This window comes from Saimiri boliviensis, chromosome 4 (genome assembly GCF_048565385.1).
Source record: "Saimiri boliviensis isolate mSaiBol1 chromosome 4, mSaiBol1.pri, whole genome shotgun sequence".
Lineage (NCBI taxonomy): Eukaryota > Metazoa > Chordata > Mammalia > Primates > Cebidae > Saimiri > Saimiri boliviensis.
In genome coordinates, this window is record NC_133452.1 from 87,420,830 (window position 1) to 87,445,398 (window position 24,569).

The window sequence follows — 24,569 nt, forward strand, 5'->3', positions numbered from 1 at the left end:
TTAGCTATCATTAGTGTATTTTATATGTGGCCCAAGACAAATCTTTCAATGTGGCTCAGGGAAGACAAAATATTAGACACCCCTGCCTTAGAGGAAATGAGTACATTTTGGTAACAGGAGAGGTGAACAGACCTGGAATTTAGCTTTGAATATTCTGCATTTAAAATGTGGACATTTGAGGACCTCATAGCCTGCTTACAAATTAGGTTCTAGGGCTGTCTCTGTCACTAACAGCTTCGCCTGTAAGCTGAAAGGGTGACTGAGTGGGCAAATGACAACTCTCTCAGCCTTGGTTTTCTGTCCTGTAAAATGGGGAAAATGGTAAGTACTTTAGTGTATTAATAAAAATCAAAGGATTTTTGGTTTGTGGCTGGGTGCTGTGGCTCATGCCTATAATCCCAACACTTTAGGAGGCTGAGGCTGGCAGATTGCTTGAGTTCACAAGTTTGAGATCAGCCTGGGCAACATGGCAAAACCCTGTCTCTATGAAAAAACAAAAACAAAAACAAAAAACAAAAATTAGCCAAGCATGGTGGTGTGAGGCTGAGGCAGGAGGATCGCTTGAGCCCAGGAGGCTGAAGTTGCAGTGAGCCAAGATTGTGCCACTGCACTCCAGCCTATGTGATAGAGCCAGACTGTATCAAAAACAACTCTAAGGTAAATGTTATCTCTACCCTGGAGGTAATCTGAGGTCTTTTCCAGCTGGTTCTTTTTTTTTTTTTTCTTTTAAGAGTTGATCAGGCTAGTCTTGAACTCCTGACCTCAGGTGATCCGCCTGCCTTGGTCTCCAAAGTGCTTGGATTACAGGTGTGAGCCACCACGCCCGGTTCCAGCTGCTTCTTGAACAGTATAGCACACAAGCATCTGAAGTATCATCAGATCGGTACTGCCATTTACTGAATGTCTATTACCTGCCCAACACTGTGTAAGGTGCTTTATCAGTTACCCAATACTCCAACCTTATTAAGCTGGAGTATTAAATATATGTCAAATACAAGTATGCATTATTTCCTCCATACTTATTGCTAATACCTTTTACGAGTGAGTAAACTGAGGCACTGACAGGGTTAAATCTCTTGCCCAGTCAGTGGGTCAATCTCTTACCTGACTCATGTCTGTCTGACTCCAAAGTCCACGTTTGCTACACTCTGTTATTCATTAATGTTGTAATAAAACTAACTTAATAATGTAATGCAGGAAAGGGATGCTTGCAGACAATTATAAATGTTAAGAAACTAGATTAATAATTTAAAATGATTGCTTTATGTATTCACTGTGGCATGTTTAAATGGTCATATGGCCAGAAATACACATCATTCTCTTAAAACACTGAAACTTGGCACTGAACTAGTTTAGTCTGTCTTATCAAAGATGTGTGGTTAGTATACTAAGAATCTTAGATCAGAACATGATTTTATTTAATATAAAGAAAATATAGGCTGGGTATGATGGCTCATGCCTATAATCTCAGTATTTTGGGAGACCAAGGCCGAAGAGTCACTTGAGTTCAGGAATTCGAGACCAGCCTTGGCAACAAAGTGAGACCCCCATCTCTACAAAAAGATTAAAAAATTAGCCATGTATGGTAGTGCATGCCTGTGGTTCCAACTATTGGGGAGGCTAAGGCAGGAGGATCACTTGAGTTCAGGAGGTCAAGGCTGCGGTGAGCTGTGTTCATGCCACTGCACTCTAGCCTGCGGGACAGAGCAGGACCCTGGCTCCCAAAAATAAAAACATTAGCTGAGTGTGGTGGTGTATACATTTAGTCCCAGCTACTTGGGAGGCTGTGATGGGAAGATCCTTTGAGCCCTAAGTTTGAAGTGTAGTGAGCTTTGATTATACCACTGCACTCTAGCCTGGGCAACAGAACAAGACTCTGTCTCTACCAAATAAACAAATAAATAATTTCACTTCCTACCTGCCTTCTGGTTCATTCTATTTTTTGCCATTACTTTTAATGGCAAAAACCACAATTACTTTTGCACTAACATATGCCATCAAATCCACTCTTCTCTCACCATCTCCCATATCTACCATGGACAGAGAGTGAGAACTGGGCACTAATTCTAATTTTCTAGATAGGCATTTTACTCAGAGGCATAATTTAAAACCAACAAAAGAAAACCAAAAACCTTCTTAGCCTATCAGGATAGCCATATCCTGATAGGCTAAGAAACCAGTTTGTTTATATCATTTTTTTCAGTACTGTACTTCATGCCAAACTTGTTCATATTAAGAAGTAGGCTTCAAATACGCCAAAATACTTTTTATCAAAGAAACACTGCTAGTTTTTCGTGTGCATGTGTGCACATGTAGTTCATTTGCTTCTTTATCTGAAGCCAAGATTTTAATATATAATTAGAAGTCCTAAGCTAAGTACTTTGGTTTATAGTTTGGTCTGAAATAGCTGGAAGTGGATGCACACAGCTTTGAAGGAGCTCATACAGAAGTCTTTGAAGGTGAGCACACATACATCATCCTATTATAAGAGATTTATGGTGCCTGTAAAAGAGCCCCCAAAACTTTCAGTGTGGGTGTATATTTATCTTATTTATTTATTGTTTTTTAAATTTATTTTTATTTATTTAATTTATTTATTTATTTTGAGAGAGAGTCTTTCTCTGTCACCTAGGCTGGAGCACAGCGGTGCGATCTCAGCTCACTGCAACATCCACCACTTGGGTTCAAGCGATTCTCCTGCCTTAGTCTCCCAAGTAGCTAGGATTACAGGCGCCCACCACCATGCCCACCTAATTTTTGTATTTTTAGTAGAGAAGGGATTTCACCATGTTGGCAAGGCTGGTCTCGAACTCCTGTCCTCAGGTATTCCACCCACCTCAGCCTCTCAAAGTGCTGGGATTACAGGCTTGAGCCTCCACGCCCAGCTGGGTCTTTATTGAGATGGAGTTTCCCTCCTATTGCCCAGGTTGGAGTGTAATGGCATGATCTTGGCTCACTGCAACCTCTGCCTCCTAGGTTCAAGAGATTCTCCTGCCTCAGCCTCCCGAGTAGCTGGGATTACAGGCATGCGCCACCGTACCCGGCTAATTTTGTATTTTTTTTTTTTTTTAGTAGAAATGGGTTTCTCCATGTTGGTCAGGCTGGTCTCAAATTCCCAACCTCAGGTGATCCACCTGCCTTGGCCTCCCAAACTGTTGGGATTACAGGTGTGAGCCACCACACCAGGCTATATTTATTTTTAAAGAAAGAATTACTTCAGCTGAAAATGTGTCATAAATTGCCGCTTTGCTACACACAGTTACCATTATGCTGCTCTTGTTTTATTGACTAGTTCTTTTTTTTTTTTTTTTTTTTTTTTGAGACGGAGTTTCGCCCTTGTTACCCAGGCTGGAGTGCAATGGCGCGATCTCGGCTCACCGCAACCTCTGCCTCCTGGGCTCAGGCAATTCTCCTGCCTCAGCCTCCTGAGTAGCTGGGATTACAGGCACGTGCCACCATGCCCAGCTAATTTTTTGTACTTTTAGTAGAGACGGGGTTTCACCATGTTGACCAGGTTGGTCTCGATCTCTCGACCTCGTGATCCACCCGCCTCGGCCTCCCAAAGTGCTGGGATTACAGGCTTGAGCCACCGCGCCCGGCTATTGACTAGTTCTTAATCTTGAGGCTTATACCTGCTTTAGGCATTCATGAATGACAGTCAACAACTGAGCTGAAGGTCATGGGGCACAAGGCTGTAATTCTTTTTATGGTAACGACAGTAACGTAAGTCTGATACACAAGCAGTATGTATTCAACACACTGATACTTGATAGTCTGTCAGGAAAAGAGAACAGGCAATGAATGCAGTTTAAGGAGGGGAAAACTGAGAAGTCATAACTACTCTAAAGATGTGGAGGAATTCACAAAAGACATGGACCTGCTTCTGCTATAAAAGGAAAATGAAGTATTTCCCTAGGGTTGCTATACCAACTGTTTCAGCCCACTGTAGGCTTGCCTCTTTCAGGACTTTAACCACTATCTCATTTCATGGAAAAGCAGACATCTCCTAACAGAAAGAGTGACATTTACGAAAACAAAGAGGCCTTAACAGTGAGAAGCTTAATAAAGAAAAATATTTATCTATGCTGTGCACAATTTTTTATTTTTTATTTTTTTTTTTTGAGACAGAGTCTCATTCTGTCACCCAAGAATCGTGCAGTGGCATGATCTTGGCTCACCGCAATCTCTACCTCCCAAGTTCAAGCAATTCTCCTGCCTCAGCCTCCTGAGCAGCTGGGACTACAGCGCCCACCACCATGTCCGGTTAATTTTTCTATTTTTAGTAGAGACGGGATTTCACCATATTGGTCAGACTGGACTCAAACCCCTGACCCAGTGATCCATCTGCCTCAGCCTCCCAAAGTGCTGGTATTACAGGCATGAGCCACCGCACCCTGGCCGCTTTGTACAATTTTCAAACGCCACTATGTCTGTTCAATTTTGGGGGCTTATTACAGTGCTGGGTGCAAAGTTTATGCGATAAAAGCTGAATGAATGAATGAATCACAGGATAAATGATACAACTGGTAATTTCTTGAGATTATAAATTCCATTACAGTGACCCTGATAGGCAATTCTATAAAGTTTTGGGCTACAAGAAGAGGTCAGTGCATGTCATAAATGTGTTTGACCTGCTGTAAAGTATATTCGCACTCTCCAAAATGTAATGCTTAAATGAGGTAAAATTGGTTGGTTACCACCCCCATATTAGCATATGCCAGCCTGCACAAAGGTAAACATCAAAAACTTTAACTGCTCAATTTGAATTAATCAAAGATTCCTTCTAGGAATCTTTAAAAAAAAAAAAAAGGTGTGAAGAACACCTCAAGCACTTATTTTCAGATGAATCAACTAATATAAATTAAAAATAGAACAAACTAATAATTGAACAGGAGCAGTGTAACAAAACAGAATTTTCACTCTTTCTACTTTGAATCAAAGTGGTTTGCTCATATTTGTTGAAATCAGAACTGAAACAATGACATGTATAAAAAGAACAGATAAAAGTGGTTCTTCCGCTAGAGTACAGTCTGTCATTAAAGTTCCATTCCCTGCTCTCAGCTGATCAGGGCACGAAAACTCAACGGAGCAGTTAGGCAGACTCAAATCATCTCAGCGGGAAGCACTCTCCATTTAAACATACTCATCTGGCCCACCCTCATTTCAAATTCGGGCACGAATGGCCTCCCTGAGGCTTTAGGACTTGTTTTCTTCTTTTTCTCCTGATACTGTTTCCCAGATTGGCTCCTTGATGTGTTCCGGTAACTGTACTATTTGTGTCTAAAAAAAGAAAGAAACAAAACTATAATATAATGTGGATTTAAAAGAACTCTTTGGCTACAAATTGGATTTATTTATTTATTTTTATTTTTTATTTTTTTTTGAGACGGAGTTTCGCTCTTGTTACCCAGGCTGGAGTGCAACGGCGCGATCTCGGCTCACCGCAACCTCCGCCTTCTGGGTTCAGGCAATTCTCCTGCCTCAGCCTCCCTAGTAGCTGGGATTACAGGCACGCGCCACCATGCCCAGCTAATTTTTATATTTTTAGTAGAGACGGGGTTTCACCATGTTGACCAGGATGGTCTCGATCTCTTGACCTCGTGATCCACCTGCCTCGGCCTCCCAAAGTGCAGGGATTACAGGCGTGAGCCACCGCGCCCGGCCTTACAAATTGGATTTATTAATTTGTCAAATCCTCTTTATTTCATTTTCTTTATCCCCCTAGGCTTTCTGTAGGGTTTTGAAATGGAGAGAAGGAAACTTGACGGTCTATAAAACACTGTCACTGATACTCAGTGATCTCCGTGGATTGCCACTTAATGGGATCCCCAAGTCTAGAGAACTATTACCGAGGAGGGAGAACTTCAGAGCTGGTCCACAGAGGACTTGGGCTGAAATGGCAGGATTCTGTTGGAAGGGGTGGGAGCCCCCAAACACTGTGGCAACTTTGTCTCCTACTTTGCCACAGGTTAGGGCAAACTCTACTCAGTGGGCCAGGACCAGGTTGCAATGTATCAAAACAACAATACAGATACCATTTCTCCCCTTCCCCTGAAAAGAGGTAGAAATTCAAGCCATACCTTTGTTACTTCCATGGCAACTCCTTCAGGTAAGTTTCGCTGAATATATTCTAAGTAGACATCTGCTGTGCTTCCAGTTAGATGTTCTAACTATCAAACATGAAAATGGTTCATGATATGTTGTTTGTTAAAGCATACTTTTTTTTTTTTTTTTTGACAGAGTCTCTCTCCGTCCCCCAGGCTGGAGTGCAGTGGCTCAATCTCAGCTCACTGCAAACTCCGCCTCCTGGGTTCAAGAGATTCTCCTGCTTCAGCCTCCTGAATAGCTGGGACGACAGGCGTCCACCACCACACTTGGCTAATTTTTGTATTTTTAGTAGAGACGCGGTTTCACAATGTTGGCCAGGATGATCCTGAACTCTTGACCTCGTGATCCACCTGCCTCAGCCTCCCCAAGTGCTGGGATTACAGGTGTGAGCCACCATCCCCAGCCCTTTTTTTTTTTTTTTTTTTTTTTGAGATGGAGTCTCACTCTCACCCAGGCTGGAGTGTGCACGATCTCAGCTCACTGCATCCGCTGCCTTACAGGTTCTAGCCATTCTCCTACCTTGGTCTCCCAAGTAGCTGGGACTACAGGCATGTGCCACCACAACCAGGTAATTTTTTTTTGGTATTTTTAGTAGAGACAGGGTTTCACCATGTTGGCCAGGCTGGCCTCAAACTTCTGACCTCAAGTGATCTGCCTGCCTTGCCCTCTCAAAGTGCTGGGATTACAGGTGTGAGCCTGGCATCCCCTAAAGAATCTTATAAAATCCCAATTAAAAAAAAAAGTATGGATCCTTTGGTTGATCGCATCGGGGGGATGATGAGCCAGAAACCCTCTTCCTCCAAAATGCAGCTGCCTTAAAACTAGGCCTCCATGGAATACAGTTGGCAAGCATAGTATGAAAGCAGTATACTTAAAAAAGGCTCACAAAACTGAAGACAAAAGGACTAGATCAGGCGTCCCCAAACTACGACCTGCGGGCTGCATGCGGCCCCCTGAGGCCATTTATCCGCCCCCCCCCACCGCTGAACTTCAGGAAGGGGCACCTCTTTCATTGGTGGTCAGTGAGAGGAGCACAGTATGTGGCGGCCCTCCAACGGTCTGAGATTCTCCTGCCTCAGCCTCCTGAATATCTGAGACTACAGGCGCCCACAGTGTAAAATCAGTTTACACAGTGAACTGGCCCCCTGTGTAAAAAGTTTGGGGACGCCTGCAATAGATGATAAGATACAGTTAGTATAAGATTTTCTGTGTGTACCATGATGAGACATGTTTCCTTCAGACACAGGTGGATAAAATTTGAGTTTTTCTTTTTAAGAGTAGGGACTGGCCTGGCTCAAACTTGTAATCCCAGCACTTTGGGAGGCCGAGGTGGGTGGATCATGAGGTCAGGAGTTTAAGACCAGCCTGGCCAAGATGGTGAGGCTACTAAAAACGCAACTATTAACTGGGAGTGGTGGTAGGTGCCCGTAGTCCCAGTTACTTGGGAGGCTTAAGCAGAGAAATGCTTGAACCCAGGGAGCGGAGGTTGCAGTGAGCTGAGATCGTGCCACTGCACTCCAGCCTTGGTGACAGGGGGAGACTCCATCTCAAAAAAAGAAAAAGATGTGTAAGTGCTTGTTTTAATAGTATTTACCCATTACTTACTACGTGATGAAAGTATTCTGACTGCTTGCATAAACTTTACATTCTAATCCTCACACTAACCTTATGAGATGGGTACCATTATTAAGATCATTTTATAGATGAAGAAATTGAGGTACATGTCACACAGATAGTGAAGTGCCAGGACTTGGATTCCGGCATCAGCAGTCTGATTCCAGAACCCATGCTCTCCTTAAGCATAAGACTGTTCTGGCACTAATGGAAGCACAAATGACTAACAGATGAATGAAAAACCTAATGTTGTGCATCACTGACATGGAAAATCCAGCTAGTATGTGAAAAGAGTTATTAGAACTGTGCAAAAACTTAACTAGAATTTTTGAAATATAAGCAAAATTATTCCAATGCTATCTTTGCATAATCTGCATTCCTGAGTTAAGGTATGCACTACTCTACAGGATGGCTTTATTTGAACTTACTTTTCCTACCATGACACTTCCATAAACACTAAAAGATATTTGCCTTCTGTACAACCAACAGACATGGGAAAAATAAGTCAAATCTAGTCAATGTTAAAGCAAAGTTATATGCTAGTGTGAATTTTTGGTATTTCAAAAATGCCAGAATTTCTTAAAGAAACTCACCTCTAAACATCTGTAAAGTGTTCTCATTTCATACTGAACTCTGTGCTTCTTATAAATATGCACTGATTTGAGAAGAGTAAGTCGCTCTATTTTCCTTGGAGGTTCGTGTCTGAAATTAATGGACAAAACAAAACCTGAGTCACTATGATAACAAAGCATGATTCCATAATTTTGTAGGTCAGACTCACACTCAATTATAGGCATTAACTACCATTTACAGACTTCCATTTGCCAAAACTGTCATCTGGAACAACAACTGCTATCATAAAACTCAGGCCGAAATAAACACTGCAGACAGCAACAGAAACCTTTTCCCACAGGCTCAAAACTGAGCCCTGGCATGTCATGGGTGCATGCATACGCACATACCTGCTTTTACAGGTCTTTTACTGATCAAGTACATGAATTGTGAAGAGTAGCACCAGTGTGGTGGACATAGTTGTAACACCTGCTATATGTCTGTTGTTTCAGGTAAATCTACAGATAACATCGAAATCACAAAACTCTAGTCTGTTTTGGGAAACTGTGGCCTTCCTTTTTTGTTAGAAGGCCAGACTGCCAAAGCCCCAGATGGGCCTTTTTCAACAGCAGAAGGAGCAGATGACAAGACAAAGGAGACAGTTCTGCTTGACCCTGCAGTGACTCCAAGGCTATATGAAACTTACCTTGTTCATGCCAGAAATTACTGGGTGAATGGTGTTTCTTAGGAAAGATTTGAAACAATGGATATATTAGCCAAAAATTATCACATCCAAAGGGTCTAAAATGATGGTTCATTCACCTACTCTACCTCCCTGCTCCATGGAGATCCCAGAAACATGGCCTTCTTGAGTCTCTTTACGTCAATGCAATTTCTTGAAAAAGAATTACTTTCATTGTCCTTGTTTACTCATTCTAGTATTTAAAAACGCCAGTGGGGGGCTGGGTGTGGTGGCTCACGCCTGTAATCCCAGCACTTTGGGAGGCCGAGGTGGGCAGATCACAACGTCAAGAGATCAAGACGATCCTTGCCAACATAGTGAAACTCCGTCTCTACTAAAATACAAAATTTAGCTGGGTGTGGTGGTGAGCACCTGTAGTCCCAGCTACTCAGGAGGCTGAGGCAGGAGAATTGCTTGAACCCAGAAGTTGGAGGTTGCAGTGAGCCAAGATCACACCACTGCACTCCAGCCTGGTGCCTGGCAACAGAGCAAGATTCTGTCTCAAAAAAACAAAACAAAACAAAAAAAAAACCTCCAGTGGGCGGGAAGACATGATTCTGATTAGGGTAACATATGACAAACTTAACTCTACCCACCATGAGTTTCTTTTTTTTTTTTGAGACGGAGTTTCGCTCTCGTTACCCAGGCTGGAGCGCAATGGCACGATCTCGGCTCACCGCAACCTCCGCCTCTTGGGTTCAGGTAATTCTTCTGCCTCAGCCTCCTGAGTAGCTGGGATTACAGACACCCGCCACCATGCCCAGCTAATTTTTTTTTTTTTTTTTTTTTGAGACGGAGTTTCGCTCTTGTTACCCAGGCTGGAGTGCAATGGCGCGATCTCGGCTCACCGCAACCTCCGCCTCCTGGGCTCAGGCAATTCTCCTGCCTCAGCCTCCTGAGTAGCTGGAATTACAGGCACGTGCCACCATGCCCAGCTAATTTTTTTGTATTTTTAGTAGAGACGGGGTTTCACCATGTTGACCAGGATGGTCTCGATCTCTTGACCTTGTGATCCACCCGCCTCGGCTTCCCAAAGTGCTGGGATTACAGGCTTGAGCCACCGCGCCCAGCCTACCCACCATGAGTTTCTATCCCACTTTAAGAGTTCAGACGGGGCCAGGCACAGTGGCTCATGCGGATAACCCCAGCTCTTTGGGAGGCCAAGGCAGGCGGACTGCCTGAGCTCAGGAGTTTGAGACCAGCCTGGGCAACACAGTGAAACCCCGTCTCTACTAAAATACAAAAAAAAATTAGCTGGGTGTGGCAGTGTGCACCTGTAGTCCCAGGTATTCGGGAGGCTGAGGCAGGAGAACTGCTTGAACCCAGGAGGCAGAGGTTACAGTGAGCTGAGATCACACCACTGCACTCCAGCCTGGGCAACAGAGCAAGACTCTGTCTCAAAAAAAAAAAAAAAAAAAAAAAAAGTCCAGAGATCTCTGGTGAAAAGACGAAAAAAAAAAGAAAAAAAAATTCTGACCTTCCTGGGATGAGCACTATTTTCTTCGTTGATCATATTACAGCAGCTAACAAGTCAGATCAGGAAAGGCCATACTCACACTTTAATAGAGATACCAAGTTCTTTAGCAGCAAGCACAGCAAAATATTCATAGCTGTCCAATACAGCCTTATCATGTCCTTTCACTAAAACCGACAGGCGCTTATATAATGTGTCTGGTTCGTCAGAGATCGTTATCTAAAATCCAAAAGAAAAGTTTCAGTTTTAGTTCCTCTTACATAACTAGCAAATTTAACACACTACCCTCAATTGAACAACTTCAGAGTTTACCAACAAATGAGGAGAAAAACACTGAGTGACATTTCAGCACTGTTAGCTTAAGTGTCTAGAAACTTTCATGTTCAGATCTGGACAATGAGTCTCAAAAATTTGTTAAATACAGTGTGAATCAAAAGAGTTTTCAAGGCAACCTATAAAATTATGAAAGGAACTTTCCAACTTAATAATTATTTAGCCTCGGCCGGGCGCGGTGGCTCAAGCCTGTAATCCCAGCACTTTGGGAGGCCGAGACGGGTGGATCATGAGGTCAAGAGATCGAGACCATCCTGGTCAACAAGGTGAAACCCCATCTCTACTAAAAATACAAAAAATAGCTGGGCGTGGTGGCGCATGCCTGTAATCCCAGCTACTCAGGAGGCTGAGGCAGGAGAATTGCCTGAACCCAGGAGGCGGAGGTTGTGGTGAGCAGAGATCGCGCCATTGCACTCCAGCCTGGGTAATGAGAGCAAAACTCCATCTCAAAAAAAAAATAATAATTATTATTATTTAGCCTCAAATTCACCATGAGAAAGGACTTCAGGGTCTGCTAACAAAAAGAGCCTGGTCAGAAGACTTGGACTGAGAACTAAACTCTGCTAATGACAGCTGAAGGACAATGGGCAACTCACATCATCTAATTGCACTTTAGTTTCCTCACATGTGAAAGAAGGTAAATCTATGCTATAGCTCACAGTATCTCGCTAAGAAAAAAATAAGAAAATATAGATTAAAGTGCTTATTAATTATAAAACCTTAGTATACAAAGGCAAGCTAGTTCTATTCATACTATTTTTTTATTAGGTTTTATTCATGTATGTTTTACCTGCCCCAACAAACAAATTACTCATTTCTAATTAAAATGATATGACACTGACTGTACCTGTAACTTCTACCTCTTCCACCCTAATACCTAAAGACCTTAGAAATAATGGGTTTGACATTTCTGACTTTCTTCCAAGAGGTGAATTACCTTCATTTCATTCATCCATTAAACCAGTGAATTATACTACCAAACCAATGATTCAGAGTTAAATTACTTCACTCCTGAAAGGAGATTTACTTACTAGCCAGAAAGCTAGATATCTACCCTCAATTACTCCAAATAGGTTTGTTGGAAGAACAGAATATACTCATAGCCTGTGTCATAAGTTTACGGATGAGAAGGGGGAATGTAGCCCCAAGATGTGTTCTGACTGCTCACTACAGGGTGTTAAAAAATACTCTGACTTTGCTAGAAATATTAAAAATCGGGAGATTACACAAAATCTGGATTTCAGTTTAGCTTGAAAAATTTAGACAAGCTGGCATCACTAGGTCGGATTTCCCACAGGGCAATAAGTGGCTAAATAAGTAGCTGCTGTCTTGCTTATAAAGACAGTGGCACACCATGCCAATTCTGCCACCTTTTCTTTTTTTTTACTTTTTTTTTTTTTACCTTTTCTTTCTTTCTTTTTTTTTTTAACCTTTTCTTATAGGCCTGGCTCCTGCAGGCATCTGAGTTGGAGACTGAAGCTTAAATGTACTATCATAGAAATCTATCCAGTACTGGCCAGGAGTGGTAGCTCACGTCTATAATCCCAGCCCTTTGGGAGGTTGAGACAGGCAGATCACCTGAGGCCAGGAGTTTGAGACTAGCCTGGCGAATATGGCAAAACTCCATTTTTACTAAAAATACAAAAATTAGCCTGGCATAGTGGCATCTGCCTGTAATCCCAGCTAGTTGGAAGGCTGAGGCATGAGAGTTGCTTAAACCCAGGAGGTGGAGGTTGCAGTGAGCCAAGATCATGCCACCGCACTCCAGTCTGGGTAATAGAGCAAGACTCAGTCACACACACACACACACACACACACACACACACACACACACACACAAAACCATCTGTATCTGTATCTCCAGTATCTATTAAGAGAAAAGACAGAAAAGAAAGAGCAGTAAACTAGACATGTGCACAAAGTGAGTACCTACACACAAATGTCTAGAACTGTAATCCCAAACTGTTAAAGGGGGTTATTTTTGAGGCGTAGAAATGGAAGGATTTAAAAAAATTACAAGTAACACAAAAAACCGGATTGATGGAACCATCACTTCTACACGGTTACCAATCTGCTTCTAGATGTTTACTATTTGTGCTAATGCGTTTTCTCCCTGTGAACAACAAAGCACTATCCAGGCCCAGGCTCAATATGCAAAATAAAAACAAAGACTTGAAGGCCACGAGAAAAATATTATTCCGTAACATAACATCAAGCATTCTACATCACAAATTCTGACAACTCTTCAATTACGCCAAGCTAAAAGCAATAGACTGCTAATTAGCACAGTTATTTGGGGGTGATTTATTCCTTTAGAACTTACTTTGATACCCTGAAGATAATATGATCCAGGGAGTTAGAGAATTATGCATTATGCATTTGCCAGCATTCTAGGATAAAATTCTTTTATTCATAGAGTGTTTGGTGGGGGAAAAACCCCAGGGAAATAATAAGGAAAACCTATTGCTAATGTAGCTCCTTGTACCAAGAAATAGGGAGTACGTACCACAGGTTTGGTCAAATCCTTTGGAACATCAACATGTAGATTTGAAAACTGTACCCACTTCATACTGGTACTGCTATGTGTGGGAAAAAAAAAAAAAAAAGAGAAACCTAAGTAAAATACCACAAGAACCTACTTTGTTCAATTGAGCACATCCAATTGCATACTTACAGAAGAAAGCCACCATTTGTCGCTGTACTGCCCTTAGAACTGTTTACAGAAAAATTCCCCAATCCCTAAAGAAAAAAAAAGTAGGACATGTGTCAGAATTAAAGTCAACTACCAAATCATTCATAGCTTCCATTAAAAACTAAAGGTTGCCTCATTATTTCAGATGAAGATACTGGGGTAACTAAAATGGCCAAATTAGATTTCATTAAAAAAAAAAAAAGGGAGGACAATGGTAGAGCTGACGATAAAAAAGCGGTCTCAAAATACTAGAGAATCTCTATCTTTCAAAGCTTAGGAATAAAATCTTTCTCAAAAAAATAATTCTCACATTTAAAAAAAGCGGTAAGTTATGTGAACATCAAGAAAAAAATGTGAATATTTTTAAGCAATAAAATCTATTAAGTGTCTTTATAATTTAATTTGTTAGGAGTTGGAATAAAAATTCTAAAGTACCCCTCTTTTGATGCTTTCATACATCTTTTAAAGCATACACACTTCTTAGCTCGGCTGGGACAACTAGCTTATAAATAAATTGAAATATGTGCTGCAATTTATGCTCATCATTAACTACTGTGCCACATGCTACAACAAACCAGCATTTCCAAATCCTTTACCATTAGCTCCCCCTGGTGGAACAAGACTTTCCAGTTTTAGGAAACTTAAATTGTGCTACTAACAGCCGTTTTTTCTTTCAAACTATTCTGAGATTTTTCAGTGTAACTTGAGAAAGTGGAAACACAATAGGATCCTTAAAAACACAATGAAGATGAAAATAAGGCCGGGCACAGTGGCTCACACCTGTAATCACAGCACTTTGAAAAGCCAAGGAGGGTGGATCACTTGAGGTCAGGAGTTCCAGAGCAGCCTGGCTAACATGATGAAACCCTGTCTCTACTAAAAATACAAAAATTAGCCGGGCGTGGTGGCAGCACGCCTGTAATCCTCGCTACTTGGGAGGCCAAGGCAGGAGAACTGCCTGAACCCGGGAGGCGGAGGCTGCAGTGAGCCGAGATTATGCCACTGCACTCCAGGCTAGGCAGTAGAGCGAGACTCCATCTCAAAAAAAGGAAAAAAAGGCCGGGCGCGGTGGCTCAAGCCTGTAATCCCAGCACTTTGGGAGGCCGAGGCGGGTGGATCACGAGGTCGAGAGATCGAGACCATCCTGATCAACATGGTGAAACCCCATCTCTACTAAAAATACAAAAAATTAGCTGGGCATGGTGGCGCATGCCTGTAATCCCAGCTACTCAGGAGGCTGAGGCAGGAGAATTGCCTGAACCCAGGAGGCGGAGGTTGCAGTGAGCCGAGATCGCACCATTGCACTCAGGCCTGGGTAACAAGAGCGAAACTCCGTCTCAAATAAAAAAAAAAAAAAAAGAAAAAAAAAAGAGAAAATGAAAATAAGCTTAGCATAAGTGAAGTTTCATTAAAACAACTGATGATCACCTAAGTATCATTTTGTTTGTTTTTTGGATTTTTCTTGAGACAAGGTCTCACTCTGTTATCCAGGCTGGAGTGCAGTTGCATGATCATGGCCTGGACCTCCCAGGCTCAGGTGATCCTCCCAACTCAGGCTCCTGGGTAGCTGGGACTACAGGCACGGGCCACCAGGCCCAGCTAAGTTTTTGGACTTTTGTAGAGATGGGGTTGTGCCATATTTCCCAGGAATATGGTTTCGCCATGTTCCCAGTGTCAGCCTCCCAAAGTGCTGGGATTACAGGAGTGAGCCACCACCCAGCCACGTTTTAAAAGCCTATTCTTGGCTTATTGTCCTTCATCTTTTTTTTTTTTTGAGACGGAGTTTCGCTCTTGTTACCCAGGCTGGAGTGCAATGGCGCGATCTCGGCTCACCGCAACCTCCGCCTCCTGGGTTCAGGCAATTCTCCTGCCTCAGCCTCCTGAGTAGCTGGGATTACAGGCACGTGCCACCATGCCCAGCTAATTTTCTGTATTTTTAGTAGAGACGGGGTTTCACCATGTTGACCAGGATGGTCTCGATCTCTCGACCTCGTGATCCACCCTCCTCGGCCTCCCAAAGTGCTGGGATTACAGGCTTGAGCCACCGCGCCCGGCTGTCCTTCATCTTTTTACCCAAGACAGAGACAGATCACAACGCTATAATCTTTCTTGCACCAAAGGGGAAAAGAAAAGGAACAAGGAAATCAGGTACAAATACAAGGTGTTAAGAGGTATGTGCCATTCTTCAGACATAATCCCATGGAAAATTCCCTCCCAACAATTAGGCCAGTGACCCCACAATCTAGTTGTGCAATAGGAGCAAGACTATTACACTTCTCAGTCATGTTCTCCCACCATAAACCTCTGCTTTTTTTTTTTTTTTTTGAGACGGAGTGTTCCTCTGCTGCCCAGGATGGAGTGCAGTGGCTGAATTTTCAGCTCACTGCAACCTCTGCCTCCTGGGCTCAAGTGATTCTTCTGCCTTAGCCTCTTGAATAACTGAGATGACAGGGACCCGCCACCATACTCAGCTAATTTTTGTATTTTTAGTAGAAACAGGGTTTCACCATGTCGGCCAGGCTGCTCTGGAGCTCCTGACCTCAAGTGATACCCCTGCCTCGGCCTCCCAAAGTGCTGGGATTATAGGCATAAGCCACCATGCCCGGCCTTAAAGACCTCTGCTTTTAAAAGCTGGAGTCTAAAGTGCTATTACATCCACGAATCAATCTTAAGAAGTTTTTTTTTTTTTTTGAGACGGAGTTTCACTCTTGTTACCCAGGCTGGAGTGCAATGGCGCGATCTCGGCTCACTGCGACCTCCGCCTCCTGGGTTCAAGCAATTCTCCTGCCTCAGCCTCCTGAGTAGCTGGGATTACAGGCACGCGCCACCATGCCCAGCTAATAAGAAGTTTTAAAATTGTGTGTGTGTGTGTGTGGGGGGGTGGTTTGGAAGGGAGGGCTGTCTGGGCAAATCTGTCTTAATAAAACAGTTCAGAAATTTCAACCTCTAACACCATCTGATTTTTCTTAAGAACAGTGGTTCTCAGGCAGAGCATGGTGGCTCATGCCTGTAATCCCAGCACTTTGGGAAGTTGAGGCAGGCAGATAACTTGAGGTCAGACGTTCAAGACCGGACTGACCAGCATGGTGAAACCCTGTCTCTACTAAAAATACAAAAATTAGCTGGGTGTGGTGGCACATGCCTGTAATCTCAGCTACTCAGGAGGCTGAGGCAGCAGACTCGCTTGAACCCTGGAGGTGGAGGTTGCTGTGAGCCAAGATTGTGCCATTGCACTCCAGCCTGGGCGACAAGAACAAAACTCTGTCTCAATAATAATAATAATAATAATAATAATAATAATAATAAAAGAGGGGTTAAACTCCTAGAATTTTGAGTTAAGATTACAAAAAGGAACATAGCTTAATATTCTGAATGAAAATTTAGTAGCAGCTGCCGGGCGCAGTGGCTCAAGCTTGTAATCGCAGCACTTTGGGAGGCCGAGGCGGGTGGGTGGATCACGAGGTCGAGAGATCGAGACCATCCTGGTCAACATGGTGAAACCCCGTCTCTACTAAAAATACAAAAAATTATCTGGGCATGGTGGCACGTGCCTGTAATCCCAGCTACTCAGGAGGCTGAGGCAGGAGAACTGCCTGAACCCAGGAGGCGGAGGCTGCGGTGAGCCGAGATCGCGCCATTGCACTCCAGCCTGGGTAACAAGAGCGAAACTCCGTCTCAAAAAAAAAAAAAAAAAAAGAAAGAAAGAAAATTTAGTAGCAGCTGCAAGAAGAGGCCATGTGGATCAATCAGGTAATTAAAAAAACATCCTGCAAGTAGTCAAGACTCCTATACCCTTGGTTTAGTTGACAGGATCTTGCCTAGTTGGAGAGCAAGCAACTGCTTGCTGTCCTGCTCTCACTGTCTTCAGCCCAAAGGGAACCATGTCACACCACGTTACACACATGATGGAATAAAAGGTCACGTTTGTCCATGGCTAAATGAAACCTCCATTTCTAGCATTTGTATAAACTGCTAGCACAATCCAGTAATAGTGAACAAAAGCAAAAAACAGTGGTTCTCAAAAGTGTGGTCCGAGGACGTCTGTGGGGTCTCTGCGACACTTTCGGAGGATCCAGGAAATCAAAACTTTTCATAATACTAAGACTTTATTTAAAACGTTCCCACTCATTCTCTTACCAGTGTACAGTGAAGTTTTCTAACAGCCTGAGGTGTGATACATCAAAAGATTAAATGCAGAAGCAGATCTGAGTCTAGCTGTCTTTTATTAAGCCGGAAATGAAAGAGAGCTGAAAAAATGTAAAACATTGCTGCTCTGCACTCAGTTTGTTCAGAAAAAGTTATTTTTCATAAAGTGTTAGTTATAACATGTAATGAGTTATTGTCACTTTTAAATCAACACATATTCTTAAGTTTTATTTTCTAAAAAGCTAAATATAGATAGCTAAAACCAACAAAAGCTCTTTGGATTCCTTAACTCGGAAAGTGTGAAGTGATCTCAAGACCAAAAAGCATGAGAACCGCTGTTGAAAAGTTTTTGCTTCTCCTCCAAATAACTGGGCAGAGGATATCTAACCCACTCTTCTGGTTTGAGACCTTCATCTAAATCTGGGTGCCAGGAATGCATCTCAATTTAGTTCCATGGAGTCTGAGACCTTGCACCAGCTAATTTTCGCGAGGCAAATGTCTTGCCTTCTCTGAGCCTCAGCTTATTCTGCAAACGTGAAAGGAGGGGTTTGGGAACACAGGAAGTACAACATCTTTTCCAGCTCTGACATTCTACGGTTATTCTTGTGCCTATCTTAACCCGAATTCGTTAATTTATGTTTAATTCCATGAGAGAATTCTGATTAAACCAGCCCATTTCTCGTCACTTTCCTGTAAACGGCGCGAGGTGGATAAATATCAGGAAAAATCCTGATGGGCAGAGCGGCCGGTGGTAGGGAAACTATCGCGATCAGCCTTCCTAGTCTCCCTAACCCACCCGGTACCTGCCAGAGGCGCTGGCACAAGGTCCCGAGCGTTGTCCGCGCCGCCATCTTGCCGCTCCCGACCTCTCAGGATTGCTTCCGGGGTTACAGTGGCGTTCTCGGACCATAGAGTTCCGCAAAAGGAGAGAACACACATCCTCTTGTTCCGGCGCTGGAGCAACCATAGAGACACGATCCCGTGCGTTTTGGGGCTGCAATGTTGGCTGACCGAAGCCGGTGTTGATAGCATTGATTCGGCCTGTGTGTGTATAGTTACCAAGCCCCATTTAATATCCTTTAGATTGTCTGTGTGTGCGTACACACACACGCATATATCGATTTATTTATTTACTTATTTTTTTTCCTTTTAGGAAAAACTCCTGGCTCAAGTGATCCTCCCAACACAGCCTCCTGCGTAGCTGGACTACAAGCGCGTGCCACCACAGCTGACTACTTTTTTTTTTTTTTTTAATTTTCTTGTAGAGACGGGGTCTCGTTGTATTGCCGTTGTTATTTTGTGGGCTGGTCTCGAACTCTTGTCTTCAAGTGATCCTCAAGCCTTGGCTTCCCAACGGATTAAGATTACAGGTGTGAGCCACCAAGCCCAGCCTGAAAATAATATATTGACACCCTTTACTTCAGTAGTGGAATAATGGGTTATTTATTTTCCTGTTTCTGCATTTTTCAAAATTTTGACAAAATATATATTTAATAAGAGAGAGAAAAGTCAGCCACTATTATTGGGTCTAGTTGCCACGCAGTTACCTTATTGCAATGGCTTTCTAATTATGGTTCTTAATCCTGCCTTCCTTCCCCACACCAATTTGAATTCTTGTGCTCCATCCTTTTGTATACCACTATCCTACTAATCTTTCTAAATTATTCATTTCCTTATGTTACTCTAGTATTTAGGAATTTACAATGGCTAGCTTCACCTGCAACAAGCCAAAAGTGTTTTGTCTAGTTATTAATGTCCACCATAATTTTTTTTCAAGTAAAAAGGTTTATAACTAGGATTTGCTGTAATAAAAACTTCTTCAGGCCAGACACAGTGGTTCACACCTGTAATCCCAGCACTTTGGGAGGCCGACATGGGCAGATCACCTGAGGTCAGGAGTTTGAGACCAGCCTGGCCAACATGGTGAAACTCCATGTCTACTAAAAATAAAAAAAATTAGTTGATGTCATCGTCATGTGCCTATAGTCCCAGCTACTTAGGAAGCTGAAGCATGAGAATCACTTGAACCTGGGTGGTGGAGATTGCAGTGAGCCAAGATCATGCCACTGCACTCCAGCCTGGGAGACACAGTGAGACTCGAAAGAAAGAGAAAAGGGGGGTGGGGCGCGGCAGCTCACGCCTGTAATCCCAGCACTTTGGGAGGCCAAGGCAGGTGGATCACTACTAGGTCAAGAGATCCAGATCATCCTGGTCAACATGGTGAAACCCTGCCTCTACTAAAAATACAAAAATTAACTGGGCATGGTGGCACAGCCTGTGGTCCCAGCTACTCGGGAGGCTGAGGTAGGAGAATTGCTTGAACTCAGGAGGCGGAGATTGTGGTGAGCCAAGATCTCGCCATTGCACTCCAGCCTGGGTAATAAGAGCAAAACTCCGTCTCAAAAAAAAAAAAAAAAAAAAAAAGGGGAAAAGGCCAGGTGCAGTGGCTCACACCTGTAATTTGAGCACTCAGCAGTCCCACTTTGGGAGGCTGAGACAGGAGGATCACCTGATGTCAGGAGTTTAAGACCAGCCTGGCCAACATGGTGAAACACTATCTCTACTAAAAATACAAATACTAGCATGGTGATGTGTGCCTGAACCCCAGCTATTTGTGAGGCTGAGGCAGGAGAATTGTTTGAATCCAGGAGGCAGAGGTTGCAGTGAGCTGAGACTGAGATTGAGCCACTGCACTCCAGCCTGGGGGACAGAGCGAGATTCTGTCGCAAAAACAAAAAGAAAACAGGAAACCAACCAAACAAAAAACTTCCATTCGTGCAAATTTTTAAACATTTATTTTTACTTTTTTCTTTTATTTTCTTCTCATCTTAAGGTCTGCTTTATAATTTTTTTTTTTTTTTTTTTTTTGACAGTGTTTTACTCTGTTGCTCAGGCTGGAGAAAACTGGCTTGATTATATTTCACTGCAGTCTCAAACTCCTGGGCTTAAGTGAGCCTCACACCACAGCCTCTGGAGTATCTAGAATACAGGAGTTTGCTGTCATTTTAAATTTTATTTGTATTGTTTTGTAGAGACGGAGACTTGCTATGTTGCCCAGGCTGGTCTCGAACTCCTGACTTCCAGCAATCCTCTCACCTTGGCCTCCCAAAGTGCTGGTTTTACAGGTATTGGCCACTGCACCTGGCCCATTTGTGCACATTTCTAAGCTTTATTTTCCCAAAGTGCTTTCATATATGCATTTTAGCCTAAAGGAAAACTCTAGCCTTATACTCAGATCTTGTTTCTAATCCCAGGTTTACCACTTAGTTGAGTGACTTTGAGCAAGTTACTTCCTCACCTGAGCCCCAGTTTTCTCATATGTTCAAAAAAAGATAACAGTAGTTGCTACTTCCAGTAGTTGCTGTGGGAATTCAATGCAATACCAGTGTCTGGTGTTTAGTCCAATGCCTGCCATGTAATGATACACTATAGATGTTATCCACTATTTCTGCCATGAATTTTCTACCTTACCTGCCTCACAAGGTTGTTGAGAAGATTAAAAATAAAAAGATCAAATTTATGAGAATATTTTGTAGCAGGCAGATCACGATGTCAAGAGATCAAGACCATCCTGGCCAACATGGTGAAATCCCGTCTCTACTAAAAATACAAAAATTAGCGGCCGGGCGCGGTGGCTCGAGCCTGTAATCCCAGCACTTTGGGAGGCCGAGGCGGGTGGATCACAAGGTCGAGAGATCGAGACCAACCTGGTCAACATGGTGAAACCCCGTCTCTACTAAAAATACAAAAAATTAGCTGGGCATGGTGGCGCGTGCCTATAATCCCAGCTACTCAGGAGGCTGAGGCAGGAGAATTGCCTGAACCCAGGAGGCGGAGTTTGCGGTGAGCCGAGATCGCACCATTGCACTCCAGCCTGGGTAACAAGAGCGAAACTCCGTCTCAAAAAAAAAAAAAAAAAAAAAAAAAATTAGCTTGGCATGGTGATGCATGCCTGTAGTCCCAGCTACTTGGGAGGCTGAGGCAGGAGAATTGCTTGAACCCTGGAGGCAGAGGTTGCAGTGAGCCAAGGTTGTGCCACTGCACTCCAGCCTGGCGACAAAGCGAGACTCCGTCTAAAAAAAAAAAAAAAAGGAATTGTACAAATATAAAGCTGTTTTTTCCCCCACAAAATTATTATCACCCTATTTTGCAGGCAAGAGAAGCAAAGAAGAGGCAGAATAGTTTGTCCAACAACACACCTATCTAGGAGATAGGAAAGGTCTAGGAGGAGAAACCAGTTTTCCTGCCCCTCAGGCTGGCTTCTGTTTGTTAGAGTTCAGTTCGTGTTGAGGTGTGGCAGAGATTCCGGAGTGGCCTTGCACCAGAGCATGGAAACAGCACACTTAGCCTGCGTGCACTTCTTCTGGGCTCAGTGATGCCCCACGTTGGCAGGCTGCCCAGTGCCCTTCTCAGAATCAGGTTCTCTCTGTGAATGGTGACATTTAAGGGAATTTCCCTTAGCCAATGGGGTTTTCCAACAGCCTCTCCACCCCCAGTTCTGTTGCTGCTTCCAAAGTTTGCATCAGTCTGTCCAGGTAGCGCTTCTGTGAGGGCTCCTCGGCCTGCCTCTGTCCCCTTTGAGTAGCCTCAGTTGGATAAATGTTCTGCAACCATAATGCTTGCAAACGACTTTCACCTAAGTTACCTACTCTGATCCTCACCAGAAGACATGGATTTTGTCCCAATTTTATAGATGAGGAAACCAACGTGAAATGACTCACTCAAGGTCATGTGGTAAGTTAGTTACAGCTAAACCAATAACCATCTTAAAAGTGGTGTCTGGTCAGGCGCAGCGACTCACACCTGTAATCCCAGCACTTTGGGAGGCTGAGGCAGGCAGATCATGAGGATTAAGAGATCGAGACCATCCTGGCCAACATGGCAAAACCCCATCTCTCTTAAATATACAAAAATTAGCCAGATGTGGTGGTGGGTGCCTGTAGTCCCAGCCACTTGGGAGGCTGATGCAGGACAATCACTTGAACCCAGGAGGCAGAGGTTGCAGTGAGCCAAGATCGCAGCACTGCACTCCAACCTGGCGATGGAGCGAGACTCTGTATTAACAAAACAAAACAAAACAAAACAAAAAACAAAACAACCAGTGCCTTTTCTACCTCTGCAGCAGGCTGGGGCTGATGCTATGATGCCGTTCAGTTCTGTTTAACTCTCTTGGATAATAAAACCAGAAATACCCACCCACCACCCTAGCACCATTCCAAAAGAAATAGGGGTTTATTTTTAAAGACTTGTGTGGTCTGGACAGCTCCTGGAACTGGAAAGGTATGCTTAAAACAGTCGTAGGGACTGGATACCCTCTTCACTCCTGAGGCCAAATGCGGTCTTTTTAATGATAGGCTTTCACTGCTTACCAATAATTTCTGCTCTCTCAGGACTCCGCGTGGCCGCTGCTTGCTGCTCTTGGCTCGCCAGGTTTCTCCATTCATGTTCTCGAATGTGGGAATTTGATTTGGTCCTCTCATCTTCCTGGGCTGAGCCAAATGTGTCACCAAACAGCACATGGACCTCATGGTTTGGGGTCAAGTGCCAACTTCCTAGGGCCTAGGCGGCAGTCACAGTAAGAGGCAACATCAGGTTATGCCAAGAGTAGGGCTGTGAGCCCTGCTCTTTGGCATGAGGTGTGGGCACGGACAGGCGTTCTGAAGCTTGGCCTATCCATTAAGGGTCTCTTTCGTACAGCCTAAACTTCCAGACATCTGAACGCATGTAGATGAGCAGGAGTCCAGTGATTCTAGATAGCTGGTGCAAGTAAACCTTGCTTTATGTCCAGAAAAAATAAATCTAGATACATCAAATATTTTACAGTTAATCATAATTTGATTGTGCCAGTTGTTCTGTTTTTAAAGACAGCCCTTTCCAAAAGATTCTTTCTTACATAAAGGAAGCAATCAGCCCTTTGGCTCCTTTACACAGGGATATCTGCAATTCAGAGATCACTTACGGTTCTCTTAGGAATATACTATTCAATCTCTTAAAATGTCTTCCAAATTATGCTTCGCTATGTCAACATGAACCCTCATCCGCATTCCTAGAGCACATCTCAGCTCGCTGGTGCTGGCTGAGCATGGTAGATGGGGAGTAAATGGAATTCAGGATTGGCTTTAAGTAAACCTCAAAGAGGTTTTATTTACACATACATTCTCTCTCTGCTGAACACACACGGGGATGTGCATACCTGGAGGACTGGAGCGGTAACTCATTGAACAAATAGTTGCCGAGCACCTGCTATAAATTGCTGTGTAAATGTGGGTGGCAGTGAGAGGATTCTGAATATTGATAGGGCTTTTCTCAATGCTGGAATTGGATCTGTTCCAAGGCCCCCATATGTCTTTCTAGGTATTAAATTCCTTGGCAGGAAGGACTCATGTACAGCCATCTTTATACACTCTCCTCCGCCATGTATAATACAGTATGGAATGATGCTTGGTACATGGTAGCTCATGAGGATTGACTCACTGAATAAATGTAACAGTAGAAAAAAATCTTCCAGTTAGGTCTCTGGAAGTAGACTTTAAATTTACAACACTGGCTGAGTCACACAGTTTCTAGAGGAACAGCTATTTTATTTGATATAGGTTGTCTAAAGTAAATAGCTAAAATTAAAGTTAAAAAAAAAAAGAGGCCAGGCACAGTGGCTCACACCTGTAATCCTAGCACTTCAGGAGGCCGAGGCAGGATGATTGTTTAAAGCCAGGAGATGAACATCAACCTGGCCAACATAGTGAGACCGTGTCTTATTAATTTAAAAACAACAACCCTTCCACCAAGAATCTAGATAAAGGTCTTGAATAGGCATTCCCCACTTAAAGCAAATTTTGTATAAAATACAGAATTTCAAGGCTGGGCGCGGTGGCTCACGCCTATAATGCCAGCACTTTGGGAGGACGAGG

General features: G+C 43.3%; 1 protein-coding gene across 3 annotated transcripts; it reads right to left on the bottom strand.

Annotated features, from left to right (window-relative positions):
- Positions 1-3,292: 3,292 nt before the first annotated feature.
- Positions 3,293-18,541, bottom strand: MRPS10 (mitochondrial ribosomal protein S10). Of its 3 annotated transcripts, none has more exons than XM_074397799.1 (7): positions 18,465-18,541; positions 13,498-13,562; positions 13,330-13,399; positions 10,573-10,709; positions 8,316-8,424; positions 6,081-6,170; positions 3,293-5,280 (listed from the first exon to the last, which is right to left on the bottom strand). In XM_074397799.1, the coding sequence occupies exons 1-7, from the start codon at positions 18,510-18,512 to the stop codon at positions 5,197-5,199; spliced, it is 603 nt and encodes a 200-aa protein (XP_074253900.1). In that variant the 5' UTR covers positions 18,513-18,541; the 3' UTR covers positions 3,293-5,196. The 3 variants fall into 3 exon arrangements, with proteins under 3 accessions (XP_074253900.1, XP_003923050.1, XP_074253901.1); XM_003923001.3 differs by having other exon boundaries at positions 13,330-13,402; XM_074397800.1 differs by having other exon boundaries at positions 13,330-13,402; positions 18,469-18,540.
- Between the last annotated feature and the right edge of the window lie 6,028 nt (positions 18,542-24,569).